This window comes from Thalassophryne amazonica, chromosome 12 (assembly GCF_902500255.1).
Source record: "Thalassophryne amazonica chromosome 12, fThaAma1.1, whole genome shotgun sequence".
Classification (NCBI taxonomy): domain Eukaryota; kingdom Metazoa; phylum Chordata; class Actinopteri; order Batrachoidiformes; family Batrachoididae; genus Thalassophryne; species Thalassophryne amazonica.
In genome coordinates, this window is record NC_047114.1 from 37,338,870 (window position 1) to 37,354,671 (window position 15,802).

Consider the following 15,802-nt stretch of genomic DNA (forward strand, 5'->3'; position numbering starts at 1 on the left):
ACCCATGCGCACACCTATGGACAGTTTAAAGTCCACCTGCATGTCTTTGGATGTGGGAGTAAGGTGGAGCACCCATAGGGAACCCAAACAAACATGGGGAGGCAGCAGTTGGGAATCAATCCCATGACCTTCTTGCTGTAAGGCAGCATTGCTAACCACTAATGCACTGTGTTGCCCCCTAAACTGATACTATTAAATCATTAGAGAACAACTTGACTTTCTGGAGATATTTTCTACATGTGCTGCTTCTTGAACACAGTTGCCAGTTCTCGCACATCATCGCAGCCGATTCATCTTTGTGTAGAAATCTCCACAGTGAACTAGGTGTTCTTTTCAAGGCCAAGGCATGGCCAAGTGGTTAGTGTGGTTATTTCCAGAACGGAAAGTTCCTGTTAAAAGTCTGCTCCTGGGCGGGTTTTTGTTACTCCAGTAAGTGGTTCATCTTGAGCAGCAGAGATGATCTTTGTGACGCTGTGCGTGCGGCTGAGCAGCCTCACGCGGACGCGCACACACAGAATCTCAGCTGTTTGTCTGTGGAGCTGAAAGCGAGCGGACATGGCACCAGCACGGAAGAACAGAGTGTTTGTCATCGGCGTGGGCATGACAAAGGTAACATTTAGTTGTTTTAGCCTTTCAGTTTGAGAGGCGACAAGAACTACCTTTTTTTGTCAGTTGTGGTTCTAAGCTAACTCCACGGACGTCACATTCATCTTTGCTAGCTAAGTGATTCTACAAAAGACTTAAAGTGGAATTTGTGTTATACTTTAATGACGTAACCCCTGCTAAAAAACATATCTGATCAACCTTATTATTATTTTAGCCAAATTTCATATACACACCAGCAAATTTTTTAATCAAAAACCCAATTTCATTGTTTTCTTGGCTTATTTGAAATCATATTTGGGGACCTTGAAACACTGCACTAACAAAACAGCCGCTAAAACCAAAACAATGTCTTATGTCCACCTTTATGTAACCTCTTTATTTTTAATGCATTTATCTGTTTGCACACCTCGAGCTGGCCTCTTGTTCTGTGTTTTATGTTGTATTTGTTTTATTAGCCTGTATTGTTTATATTTGTGTAAATAAAAAAAAAATTATACGAAAGACACCAAAAATCTTAAGTTAATTTTATTATTGTAGCTTGCAGAGTTTTGGGTTAAGTAGTTGTTTCCCAATCCAACACTGAAGTCCATAGTTCAGGGCAAACAAAGTGTGTGAAGGTTCATCTACTTCTGCATAATGTAGGGGAGACTGGGGTGAGTTAATACATGTCAGATCTTATGAAAGAAACAAGCCCGCAATTGTAAGTTTAATGGACATGTTGCACAGAATTCACATCGACTCAGATTTAAGCCACCTTGACACTTGCACAAATTTGATCCCTGCACTGCTGTGCAATATGAGAGAAGCTGCTATTGTTTACTTATGACTTTCCCATGCATGCGCACAGACTGGTGGACAGAAAATGCCAAACTCCAAACAGGTGCAGTGAGAAAACGGGAAGATGACTTCAAACTACTTGTCAACTCTTGATCCCGAAGATCGAAAGCGATATTGTGAGAAATTTAATCTGGGAGATGATGACCATGAAGGCTTTCAAGTTTTTGGAGGCATACAATTATTTTATCAGTGGTCATGTAAGGGAATGCGATGATCACTGTGTTGCTGCAGATGTTGATGTTCTGTGCTCTTTCTACTGTCTGGTCCTGTCTTTGTGGGGTGAGTGCAGTGAAGCAGCAGGGCGTACCTTGAAGTTGATAGACTTTTTAAACGCGGTCCAAAAAAGACACTCTTGTACAGTCTGGCCAGTGTGCTCATCCGTGCGCCAGGCTGCAGTTCACCTGAAAGCCACCAGACCAGTTAGAACCAAACCATGGATTCCTGGACAGTCACCTCTGCACTTTTTCTCACTGGCTTTATTTCTTCTGTGGCTTATAGTCACTTTGACTATCAGTGAGCCCAACTTTTCATGTTGTGTACATCTGTTGTCTGCAAAATTACTCTTTTGTGCGCTCGCATTCTGCGTAAATGCTCATCTTTAGGAATGTTAAACTGTTTGATTTCAAAAGAATGAACTGAAAATCAGATTTAGTTTGCAGCCCTCATAATAACTTCAGTCACAGCTTATCGCTTAAATATGGAGCTGCACAGAGGAAACCACAGGAAAAAGAAAGAAAAAAAAATACAGAAGGTGGTACTGGACACTTCTGAGCCAAATCACATCCGATCCTTGAGGCTAATGCTTGGAAAGTGAAAAGCTTGAAAGCGGATTGTCATCTGCCTGGATGTGATGTGTTGATGGGTTTTATGCACAGTGCTGAGCTGATCTGTCAGAGTGTGATGGATCACCGAGTGCACGCTTTTGAACGGTGACATCTTCAAATATTACGCACAGTCAGTGGCTGAATAAGAGTTTTCTGTCTACCAATTAACAATGGGTCTGATCCAATCCAATGATTGTATCTGCTTCCAATACCAACGTAATTCAAGTATCGGAAATTTCCAATACAACTGCGGCGTTTTCCGATACCGGAGAGAAGCCACGTCTGTGAAACCTCTCAAGTGCTGCTTGCTCTCTGCTCTGTTTGCTGCTGAGCATGAGGGGGGAGGAGGAGGTTTCTGAACTGAAGCTAAGCTGTTTGAGGTAGGTCTCTTCTGCAGTTGAGGACCAGTGTTCTAGCCACAGGTGCCGGAAAACATCTGCCCGGGTCTCGGGTTCAAATGAGCTGTGCCGCCGAGCACGGATTTTATGAAAAATTAACTAAATTGTTTCTGAAAATGTGTGCTGAAAAATCAGTCGCTTCAGCGTCCCGAGGCTGTGAAACGGTATGAAATGGCAGGTCAGAGCGCAGCTGAACAGGCTTTCTATCTGCTGAATGGCAAAAAAAAACAAAAAAAAAACACCATCAAAATCCTTCAGTATTAATCCAGAGTTTCTCTAGGGCACGTAGCTGATGATACATTTAGAAATTTATGGTTTATTTTACAGTTGAAAGGCTTTGTGCTTCCAAAAAGTTCCAAAGTTGCTCTTCAGGGAAACAGGAAGAGAGAGGGAGAGAGTCATAGAGAGTGACACTGCATGTGAAAAGGGAGAGAGGGAGAGTACTTAATTTTAATATTAATTTTCTTTGCTCTAACACCTGCTTTGGCAATGTAAACATATGTTTTAAATTGAAATTGTATTGGGAGAGACGGGAGAGTACTTAATTTTAATATTAATTTTCTTTGCTCTAACACCTGCTTTGGCAATGTAAACATATGTTTTAAATTGAAATTATATTGGGAGAGACGGAGAGGGAGAGAAAGGACTTAATTTTTACTCTAACATTTGCTTTGACAGCGTAAACATATGTTTTCCATGTCAATAAAGCTCCACTGAAATTGAAAATTGAGAGAGAGTTCAAAGTGAAAATATGTTGATCGCTGCATCCCTACTACCAATATGGCCCTGCACGGAATGACTCCGGCACGTGATGTCATCACGATGCCTCGTATTCGTCGTGCCGATGCGTCCCACTTGATGTCATGCTATACGAGGTCTGTTAGAAAAGTATCAGACCTTTTTATTTTTTGCAAAAACCTGATAGATTTGAATAACTTGTGCTTGCATGTGCCAACCTTGAACCTTCGTGCGCATGTGTGAACTTTTTCACACCTGTCGATTGCGTCAGTTGCTGCCAAGAAGCCTTTGTGTGAGGATGTGTGTTGTGCTCTCGGTGGATTTTCATTGCAAGGAAAATGGCGGAACGACTGGAGCAGCGTCACTGAATCAAATTTTACCAGAAACTGGGCGACAGCCAGGTGGAAACCATTCGGAAGATTCAGACGGCTTTCGGTGGCTTTTCAGTCGTGTAATTATCCGAGAAATTGTGGAAGAGGTGGGCATCATTTTTCGGAGTCCAGCATGTCCTGTGAGACTTCAACACGAAGGTGCTTTTGCTCTGCCGTCAGCTTCGGCACGAATTTCACCGCCACTCTTTTCATGGCCAAATCTTCTGTCACAGTGGAATGTGCGGAAAAAGTGCTGATGTCCACCTCTTCCGCAATTTCTTGGATAGTCACACGACGGTCCCGCATCACCACAGCATTCACTTGGGAAATGATCTGGTCATTTCAGCATGTTGATGGCCGCCCGGAGCGCGGCTCGTTCTCCACCGTTGTGCGGACGTCTTTAAACCGGTTGTACCACTCCTTAATCTGTGTGATGCCCATAGCATCGTCACCGAAAGCCATCTGAATCTTCCGAATGGTTTCCACCTGGCTGTCACCCAGTTTCTGGCAAAATTTGATGCAGTGCTGCACCAGTCGTTCCACCATTTTCCTTGCAATGAAAATCCGCCGAGAGACTACACACATCCTCACACAAAGGCTGCTTGGCAGCAAATGACGCAATCGACAGGCATGAAAAAGTTCACGCATGCGCACGAAGGTTCAAGGTTAGCTCATGCAAGCACACGTGATTCAAATCCATCAGGTTTTTGCAAAAAATAAAAAGGTCCGATACCTTTCTAACAGACCTTGTATAAAATAAAGCCTGTGCCATATCATTTTGTAGTCGACCCATTTGTAGATGACCCATTTGCTCTTAGAACTTGGCTGATGAAACCATTCTCTCATCGCTCTCAGAATCACAGATAAATTATCTACAGCTGACATTTGTGCATGTCTGTGGCGCAGAACGCTTTTGGAATGTTGTCTCCAAGGTAATTATTTATAATATTTTATTTATATTGTAATGGAGTGGTGAAACAGTTGCATTTTCCTTCCTTCTTATGAGTTAGAGATTGCATCAGTAAGGTTATGTTTATTATAGATGTAACATCTTGTCATAATCTAATGTCAGGTTCTGATGCCCTGCGTGCAGTGGCACGCATTGACACGCAGAGTTTTCAAATGGGTTGCGCAATATTCATGACCAGTTCAGGGCTTCTCCTGTGTAGGGTGATGGAGTGTTGATGAAGTAGTCGACAATGTTTGGCGTTTGCTCAAAATTGATAAAACTGGTGAACTTCTTGAGGGAAATATCATAGGGACCCACATTGATTCTCTGTATTTTCTCTAAATACCTCTTGCGACGTTCAGGATTGAGTGCCTTTGCTACATCAGACAAATTAGCTTGGCCGTCCATTAACGATCCAGTATCGGCTGTGCTGAGGTGTACACGGAGGTTGCTGTCCAATGTGGCTGTGTACACAAAACCGCGTGTTGCATGTGACATTAGCGCACATTGTCTGTACTAATGTACATGTGATTTCTTAGTATTTTATTTTTAACAAATTTGCAAACATTTCAAAAAACTTTTTTCATGTTGTCATTGTGGGTAGAATTTTGAAGGGAAAAAAAGAATTTACTACATTTTGGAATAAAGCTGTAACATTAAAAGCACTGTGAATACTTTCCAGATGCACTATATAAGATTATAAGATAAGAAAAATTTCAGCCCCAACACTGACCCCTGGGGGACACCACAACTGATGTCTAAGCATGAAGATGAACTGTCACCCAACTTCACAAATGGCCTCCTGCTACTTGAATCGCTTTTGACCCAGTTTGAAACTATCCCTCTGATGCCTTATCGCAAAAACTCGGGAATATGGTTCTCGTTGGGTTGCAGACTTTATGCCAGCTTGGCTGAACACGTGCTACTAGCTCATCGCTCGGTGCAGTGAGCTCAAGACCATACAGGGTTAGATGATGGACACTTCATACTCATTTTCTCTATTTTTGAGTGGTTCTGTCAGTTTTGGGATCAAGACGTGTGAGGAACCTGCTGTGTGTAGCCAAGCACGAGGCTGTGTTTAGCCTGGTTTTTACAGACTGCCTGCAGCACAGCTGTATTTTTCTGCTGACAGTCTTAACCGAAACCACATTGATGGAGTCCTTTTCCTCAACTCTTTTGAATTCGAGAGATTCTTTCTGTATGTCTCTCGAACGGAGCACAATGCTGCTTTTAACAGGCTGTGTTCATAAGTGAACGGCGTGCATGCTGAGCTGCAGCCCCTCCTCTCACAGTTCGATTATTACTGTGACTGCATCAAAATTATCACAGATATCACTTTAAAAAGAGGTCACATGATGCAAAATTATACTTATGTCAACTTTGGAATTAATCCGCGGTTGCCATGTGCCAGACGGCAGGGGATCACTAATCGGTATTGTCATGGATTACTAGGGGTTGCTCATTGACCACCAGTGAGCCACAGATCACTTTTTGAGAATATCTGGTCTAGTAAAATCCATACTTCACCTCAATGACAATTTTCATGAAAATTTGTTGTAACATTTGAATAATCCTCCAAATAAACAAATGGGCAGAAATCAATTCTCAGTATCGTTACTGTACAGTGTATAGTTTAAGATCACGTTGAGACTGATGAATAGTTCACGCAGTATGTTTTATTGTATATAAATGCGGATCTTAAAGCTATGCTGTGTCCCTGTTCTGCATGTGTCCTGTCTAGTGGAGCAAATAACTAACAATTGTTTATTTCTGGAAAGAAGCACCAAAGTTGGCACAAATACTCCTTAGCCATTACTCTTTTGAAAAAACTGAGTAGCCACTTGAATTTTCAGTAGGCGGCCAGGTAGGGGTCAATTGAAGAATTACACAGGGATCAAAATTTAAAAATGCTCCAATCATATTGAAAGCTATACCACATTATTTGTCTGATCACAACAATACCAAAAAGGTATAGTTTGGACTATCTGTGACTGAATGTTATGGGGTAAAAACAACAAGAATGGTGACAAAGGTCAATTTCATTTTGTACAGGGGTTAGAAGTTAAAGTTGCTCCAATTTTGGTAAAAAGTGGTGCACATTATTGGTTGAACTAATAGGATTAATAAATGAAATAGTTTTGACTGTGTTGAATGCTTGGTCTGCACAGTAAAGGTAGAGCAATGTCGACATCCATTGGATTCTATGACATGTGAAATATGTTACCCTGTAACATGATAACTAAGCATGCCACATAGTACAAACTATTCCTTTTTTAAAACCCTATTAACTCAACCAATAATTTGCATCACATTTTACAATATTTAGAGCAACTTTAACATCTGACCCGTGTACAAACTAATGCTGACCTTTGTTACCATTCTTGCTGTTTTTACCCAATAACTCCATAACATTTAGTCATAGATAGTCCAAACTATACCTTTTTGGTATCGCTGTGATCAGACAAATAATGTGGTATAGCTTTCAATATGATTGAAACACTTTTAAATTTTGACCCCTGTGTAATTCTTCAATTGACCCCTACCTGGCCACCTACTGAAAATTCAAGTGGCTACTCAGTTTTTGCAAAAGAGTAATGTCTGAGCATTTATGCCAATTTTGGTGCTTCTTTCCAGATTTGAAGGATTCCTCTGTAAATATTCTGTTATCTGCTGCACTAGTCAAACCTAGAAGATATTCTTAATTCTACCTTTTCAAGTGTCTCTTCCATTCATATTATCCTTTCAGCCATTTATCTAATTAAAATTAAAAACAACAAAACAACAACAAAAAAAATAGGGTGAATATGTGTTAGACATTCATGATATGTGAACGTGTTATGTGTATTTGTGTTCTGAGTAAAATGTAGCCAAGTCTGGAAATGGTAAATGTTACTGAAAGCATATGTCTCTCTCTGATCAAATTATACTTAGGAAACATGTTAAGTCTGATTTTAAAATATTATTTTATTTTTATTCTGATTACCTGTACTGAAATACTGTGTACGAGTAAAACTTAGTGTTGGTCTTTTCTGTATTTGCAGTTTGATAAGCCTGGAGCACGAGAGAACTATGATTACCCTGAAATGGCCAAGGAAGCAGGTACTTATCTTTACAGAATACGTATGTTGTGCATATTAATCCTATTGTATCTGAATGGATAATGTTATATTATGTGTCACAGTGTCTTATAACTGTGTCAATATTTTGAATCAGGCGAAAAGGCCTTGGCAGATGCAGGAATCCCATATTCTGCCATTGAACAAGCCTGTGTTGGATACGTCTATGGTAAGAACACTTTGTGTAGATTTCTATTTGTATGTATTTGACTGTATCAGAGTGTGTAGAATCATGGCATTAGTTACTCTGCCAGTACAATATAGAATGTGAAAGCGATAAAATGAAAGAATCAAAACATTAAAGACACATCAATATGCTATTATAAAACAGCACAAGTTTAATCATTTTTAGCACAGTCATAGAAAATGTCTGAAAGACTGACTTTATCCAAGTGTAGACTAACGTCTGAATATCTGGCTGTGCTATGACTGTAAAAATAAATAATTTTTTTTTTTTGGGGAACTTAAATGATAAAAATCTAGCAATTTAATGAATTATTTTACCTTCTAAACATATGATCACCGCTGTGGCATGACAACAAAACAATAAATAATGTGTCTGCCAACACTATTTTCAAAGACACCCACAAGTATTTTTGAACTCTAACCATTTAAAAATCCCAGCACAGAAATCTGCATGAAACCGCCCAATTAACAGAATTACTGCAGAGGCTGAGGCTAAAAAAGGTCTCTAATTAAGGAGATACCCCAACCAGAGGTATAACAAGTTGAAATTGGTGTCAATGGTAAATGGACTGCATTTATATAGCGCTTTTCCATCTGCATCAGACACTCAAAGTGCTTTACAATTTGTAGCGGACCCCTCCGCTACAGCCGTAGCAGAGGGGTCCGCCTTTCACCCCTGCAGCAAGTGCCGTGTTTGACATAAAAAAAGTTTAAAAGACAGAAAATTTGAATTGTATTGTCTATTTATGAATTACAGCCATGACTGTACACAGTGTGTATACATTAGTATCTGCATTTTCAGAGTCCACAACTAATTTGACATAATAAATATTAGTACTCAGTACTTGTACTTAAAGTACATTTTATATGGAAATTTACTTTTCATACTTAAGTACAGTAAATTTCAGATACTTGCAAGACTGTCAAACAACCAGGTGCTTGTGATCATATAACCCCTTGCAATTTGTAATGATGACAGACTCACTTTTGTCTTCATCCGACCAGGGGACTCCACTTGTGGACAGAGGGCCATCTACCATAGCTTGGGCCTGACTGGGATCCCCATCATCAACGTTAACAACAATTGCTCCACAGGCTCCACTGCTCTCTTCATGACACGTCAGCTGGTCCAGGGAGGTGGGTTAGTAGGAACAGTTCAACACTCTAAAACTTGTCTCCATAGTTTTTAGTCTGATCTTTGTTGAATTTTGGCACCTGCTGGCATTGGTTGGAGGTATTTGAGTGTAATTAGTGATTAACAGTAGAGTACAGACTGCATAATGACCGTTCATATGAGACATACGTTCAGAGCAATTGAATTTTGCAAAAACGTTTGTGGACACTGTAGCAGTTGGCCAGTAAGGGTTTTTTTTTTTTTTTTTTTTTCTTTCTTCCTTTGAGCAATCCTCAAGGAACAATCTGTTATTTAGATTCTGCAGAGCCTTCAAAAACTTGTTTGCCACTGCGGAAAGAGTGGAACATGCGCTGCTCAGCTTTGACAGAATATTTTTTTGCTGCAGCATTCATATACTACAACCCCAATTCCAATGAAGTTGGGATGTTGTGTAAAATGTAAATAAAAACAGAATACAATGATTTGCAAATCCTCTTCAACCTGTATTCAGTTGAATACATCACAAAGACAAGATATTGAATGTTCAAACTGATAAACTTTGTTTTTGTGCAAATATTTGCTCATTTTTGTCTTGCTGAAATAAGCAGGGACGTCCCTGAAAATGTCGTTGCTTGGATGACAGAATGTGTTGCTCCAAAACCTGGATGTACCTTTCAGCATTGATGGTGCCATCATAGATGTGTAAGTTGCCCATGCCATGGGCACTAACACACCCCCATACCATCACAGATGTTGGCTTTTGAACTTTGCACTGGTAACAGTCTGGATGGTCTTTTCCCCTTTTTGGAGGACACAACGTCCATGATTTCCAAAAATAATTTGAAATGTGGACTCATCAGACCACAGCACACTTTTCCACTTTGCGTCTGTCCGTTTCAAATGAGCTCAGGCCCATAGAAGGTGGTGGTGTTTCTGGATTTTGTTGATGTATGACTTTCACTTTGCATGGTAGAGTTTTAACTTGCACTGACGAACTGTGTTAACTGACAATGGTTTTCTGAAGTGTTCCTGAGCACACGCGGTAAGATCCTTTACACAATGATGTTGGTTTTTAATGCAGTGCCATCTGAGGGATCGAAGGTCACGGGCATTCAGTGTTGGTTTTTGGCCTTGCCGCTTGCGTGTAGAAAGTTCTCCAGATTCTCTGAATCTTCTGATTATATTATGGACTGTAGATGATGGAATTCCAAAATTCCTTGCAATTGAACGTTGAGAAATATTGTTCTTAAACTGTTGGACTATTTTTTCTTGTTCACAAAGTGCTGATCCTCGTCCCATCTTTGCTTGTGAACGGCTGAACCTTTTGGGGATGCTCCTTTCATACCCAATCATGACACTCATCTGTTTCCAATTAGGTGTCCTTTGAGCGTTCATCAACTTTCCCAGTCTTTTGTTGCCCCGTCCCAACTTTTTGAAATGTGTTGCAGGCATCCATTTCAAAATGAGCAAATATTTGCGCAAAAACATCAAAGTCTATCAGTTTGAACATTAAATATCTTGTCTTTGTGGTGTATTCAATTGAATATAGGTCGAAGAGGATTTGCAAATCATTGTATTCTGTTTTAATTTACAGTTTACACAACATCCCTCTTCATTGGAATTGGGGTTGTACATGAATTTGCACAATAATGTAAATGAGTTTTTATTAATGTAGACTTTTTCATGGGAAAAAAAGATGCTGTGGATTTACAGGAATTTACACATGTGACTTTTTTACTATAAGGTGTGTTATTGATATTTTACCATGATTTTCAAAATATTCTACAAGCTTTAGCTGTGGTTTTTGAAATGCTTTAACAGTCTTTTCAGTCTTTATGGATGCCATGTAGTTTATTTGTTCTGTGTTAGTGCATAATTTGGTTTACAATTAAAAGGAAAATGAAATGTGTTGCAGGCATCCATTTAAAAATCAGCAAATATTTGCACAAAAACATCAAAGTCTATCAGTTTGAACATTAAATATCTTGTCTTTGTGGTGTATTCAATTGAAAATAGGTTGAAGAGGATTTTCAAATTATTGTATTGTCTTTATTTACATTTTACACAACGTCCCAACTTCATTGGAATTCGGGTTTTATATAGCAGGACCTTTATTGTCATTGTACAAGTATTTTTGGAAGAGGGTGAATGCTTTCGTTTAGCCTCTAAACTATTACAAACGGAGGAATACTGGGAAAAAGAACTAGCCACAATTTATCCGTATGGGCTTAATGACAATGTCAAAAAACTAGGTAATGTTTCTAAAAAAGATATGGAAAATATTGTCATATGGACATTTTTTATCAAAAAACAACGTAAGTTCAAAAAACGATCAGGTAAGTGCAATAGACAACATACAACTACAAAGATAGATTTAGAACTTTGATTAAAAGAACTAATTAACAATTACAATAGACCTGGGTTAGTACATGAACTTATCACATTTTTTTCAGTTCAACAAAAACTTGCCATCCTAACAGCTTTAGCTAATATTATACTTTCAGAACAAAGATTACCTAACTATATTCCACTTGTCATAAAAGATTTAGCTAACTTTAGGTTAGGTTTACAAAAATGGAAAAAACTATAATAACCAGAGATGATGATAAATCTTTCTTGAAAATTCCTTTTCACAACAAAGGCATTGAAATGATCAAACTATCACAGATTCTACATAGCAAACCATTCGAAAAAACGATACCAAATTTCATCAATGATAAACCCCCCCCCGTTATTAGCTATTCATATACTAAAGCTATAGCTGGTGAAGTTTTTAATTTCAAACAAAGCATAAAAAATGTAGACTTTGAATTAGGTACTACAAACCTTAGCTGTGATTGCGACTCGTCTAATTTCAAATATGAGCCAACAGGACACATAATAACCGGTAATCTCAGAATAATTGAGAACAGGAAGCTTAGAAAATTACTTAGTAAAGGACTATCATTTAGAGAACAAAATAATATTAACTGGGATACAAACCTCATAATAGTTAAAAAAAAAAAAAAAAAAAAAAAAAAAAAAAAAACATTAAGGATTACAAAAAACGTTGGGCTAAAAAAGAAAAAGTAGATACTAGAACATTGGACGAATGGGAAGGTCGAGTATTAGAAAAATCCTTATAAAAAAAACATGTACTGTCAGACAAGGTTTGCCTAGAATACCTAAATAACTTTCAAAGACATTTTGTTTTAGTACCAGCAGATAAAGCCAGCAACAATATCCTAATAGTTTAGTAGTAATAGTAAAAGTAAAAAAAAAAAAAACTAAAGTAGCTACACATTTTGGTAGTTTTGATTTTTCCACCCTGTATACTAACATCCAACATGACCAACTTATATATAGTATCAGTGAACTAGTCAGGGAAGCTTTTAGAATTAGAGGTTCTAAATATATCGTTATTAGAAATGATAGCACAACATATTGGTCTAACACTACATCAACACGGTATCATAATATAACTGAGGAAAATTGATTGAGCATATAGAATTCCTTGTAGACAATATCTTTTATAGAGGTTGGCAACAGAATTTTCAAACAAACAATAGGGATACCTATGGGAACAGATTGTGCTCCACTTTTAGCTAACCTTTTCCTTTTCTATTATGAATACAAATTTATGAAAGATAAACTTAAAACTAATAGCAAGTCAGCCAAAACCTTTAATAATACCTTCCGTTACATTGATGACCTACTTACTTTAAATAACCCTAATTTTGAGAATGAAATTAAAAATATTTATCCATCAGAACTAGAACTAAAAAAGACTACAGAAAACAATGAAAAACTCTCATACTTAGATATAGAGTTGAGCATTATAGATAGACAGTTTAGAACAGCTGTTTTCATCAAACGGGATGATTTTAACTTTCATATTGTAAAATTTCCTTGTATGAGTAGTAACATACCGAGTGAACCTACATACGGTGTTTACACCTCTGTTAGTCAGAATTGGTCGCATCTGTGATAATTACCAATGTTTTTCCACTAGACACCATAAACTTACTAGTAGATTAGTTAAACAAGGGTTTCTGTATAACAAATTGGTTCTTCAGTTCAAAAGATTTTCTAATAGACATCAAGAAATAATATCTAAGTTTGGGGTTCCCATTAAAAAAAAAAAACATGTAGAAGATGGAATTTCTTCTACCTAGATTAGCTAATCATAACCTAACAAATAGGGTAAACTTTAAATAAAACCTATAAGATATATCTGAGCCTTTGTTTCTACAGTTATACTGCTACAATTATAGCTTAGCCTATTAGCTATTAATTATCTAATAGGCTGCCTCACCCTCATTCACTTATATGCCAATTTAATGTTTAACGCTTTAAGTGGTTACTGGGATGATCAGGTGTAATTACATGTTCTCACACGAGGGCGAAGCTACTGAATACTGTGTTAGAAATATAAGCAGAAGAAGAAGAAACAGCAAGATGTATAAGGCTGGCAGCTGCAGGTTTGGTGATTAAAATGGCCGCCGTTTTTCTCTTTTCTGCAAATATATGTAATTATGTCTCCGTATACATTTCTACACGCTTTACTTTTTCTTGTTCCCCCTTTTTAATATTATTATATTTAAGTAAATATTGGAGGAGTGGGGTACAATTAGTTATTCTTAACAGCTAATGTTAGCTTATCTAGCCGGCCTTAGCAACGTTCATCATACCTTACAAAATAGTTGGTTCTTTTGTGTTTGATAACCCACATTAATTCATACTTTTGCCAACATTTCTTTTATATGTATTTGTTAATACCGTTACTGTAGGTTTAACTACGTTATTATACTTTATACACTAATTACCGTTTTTGTTTATCGTGTTAGCTTGCTGGGTACGGTTGGCTTATTCACGGCTAATTTAGCTCTTCTACTATAACTAGCTCATTTTCACTATTTACAGTTCTATTTTACATGGTGTAGATTTTTAATGATTCATCAGTTTAGGTGTTCCTCCAAAGACATCAACATATAGTACCTAAGTTCTTAGGTTTCCATTTGATAGCATAATGATTATACTTTTTATTTTCCTATAGTATGCTAACAGAGTTACTTTAGATAGATACCAGTACACTCACAGCTTCTGCTTCTACAGCTTAGCCTACTAACTATATTTGATTTCACTACTAGTCTACATACTAATTACCTTTACTGCAATCTTCTCCTGTGATGTCTTATCCTTCTTATGTCTTATTACTTATTATATTATATATACCTTTTTCTTGAGCTGCTTGGGTGGGTAGGGAGAGTTCCCATGGGATAAAAAAGCTTTTTAACCTACCATCCCTGGTTTTCAAGACCAGGCACCTAAGTGGCTCTACTCTACTCTTTTCTACTCTCCTATTTTACTCTTTCTTTTTAGATATTTAGATATACGAGGTCTATTACGGAATTCCTCCGCACATCTGTCTCAGTGTGCCGAAAAAGTGCTGATGTCCACGTCTTTTCACAATTCCTGTACTAGCCAGATGACATCCCGGATAAAACACAGCATCCAGTTTGGAAATGAACGGCACATTCCACTGTTACAGGAGTTTTTGCCATGGAAAGAGGAGCGGAGGCTTCGCGCGTCGCGGCGGTGCCACATGGCGCAAAGCAACGCCGTGATGAAGCCTCACAGGACATGTTCTGACATGTCCAGGCACATCCACAATTTCTCGGATAATCACTTCGATTGGAAAAAACCACCGACAGCTGTCTGAACGCCATCTCAAAGCCGTCGTGTGAGACCAAAACGGAGGTGGTTTTGTCTCGCTCCAGTAGCGAATCCATCGTGATGCGCGAAGCGTCCGCTCGGCTTTCCATTGACAAAATCTCTTGTTAAAAGTGAAATCTGCCGGAAAATGGTTCATGTCCAGCTCTTGTGTTAACCAGAGAAATTGCACACGATGGTCACGGACCCATACAGCCATCCGTTTAGAAATGAAATGGTCGCTCAGCCTGTCGATACCTCATACCTTTGTATACTGGCATAGTTCCACCTTAGAATTGGAATATAATATATAAGATATACCTTACTGAATTTTCATATATACATGCATACATGCAATGAAATTTGTCCTCTGCATTTAACACACCCTAAATACTGTGAGACACAATCCAACCACTAGGAGCAGTGGGCAGTCCAGCACCTGAGGACCAACTCCAGATGTAGAGACAGTGTTTTGATTGGAGACAGAGAATAAGCAAGGACATGCATGTTGGGTCAACTGGAAACAAGGCGACACTGATGTGAGAGAGAAGAGCGACCGAGCAACGGGATGTGTGGAACCCCCCCCCCCGAACAGTCCCTCCTAAAAATTGGTCTGCCATGCCTTCACTGCGCATGGGCCATTAGCCGCAGTCCACAGATTAACACCTCGTTTCTGCTTAAAACTGACTTTAGAATGATTTAAGAGGTTTCACCTTTATCTGATGGTTAATAATCCCATTAATCCATTTTATTGTCTTGGGTGAAGAGACTCCGTCTCAGATGTGTTGCTGTGGTCCGAAATAATGCATGTGCAGTGAAGCAAGGCGGACTGATTTTTAGGTTTGGGGGGGGCCCATTCGGTCTGTGACACTGGAACAACAACAACCAGGCCTGTAGCCAGGCTCTGAAAAGGGGGGAGGGGGTTTCTGTTTTGGTGAAAGCGGACCTTTGTCGGCAGGGGTCTGTGAGCCA

General features: G+C 38.6%; 1 protein-coding gene across 1 annotated transcript in view; it reads left to right on the forward strand.

The window, feature by feature from the left end:
• The first annotated feature begins 500 nt into the window (after positions 1–500).
• The window catches only part of scp2a (sterol carrier protein 2a), a 95,165-nt gene continuing 79,863 nt past the window's right edge, over positions 501–15,802 (forward strand). Inside the window, exons 1-4 of the mRNA XM_034182391.1 lie at positions 501–609; positions 7,765–7,822; positions 7,937–8,008; positions 9,031–9,162. Coding sequence (XP_034038282.1) covers positions 556–609; positions 7,765–7,822; positions 7,937–8,008; positions 9,031–9,162 — 316 coding nt within the window. The 5' untranslated portion in view covers positions 501–555. The remainder of the gene's footprint in view (positions 610–7,764; positions 7,823–7,936; positions 8,009–9,030; positions 9,163–15,802) is intronic.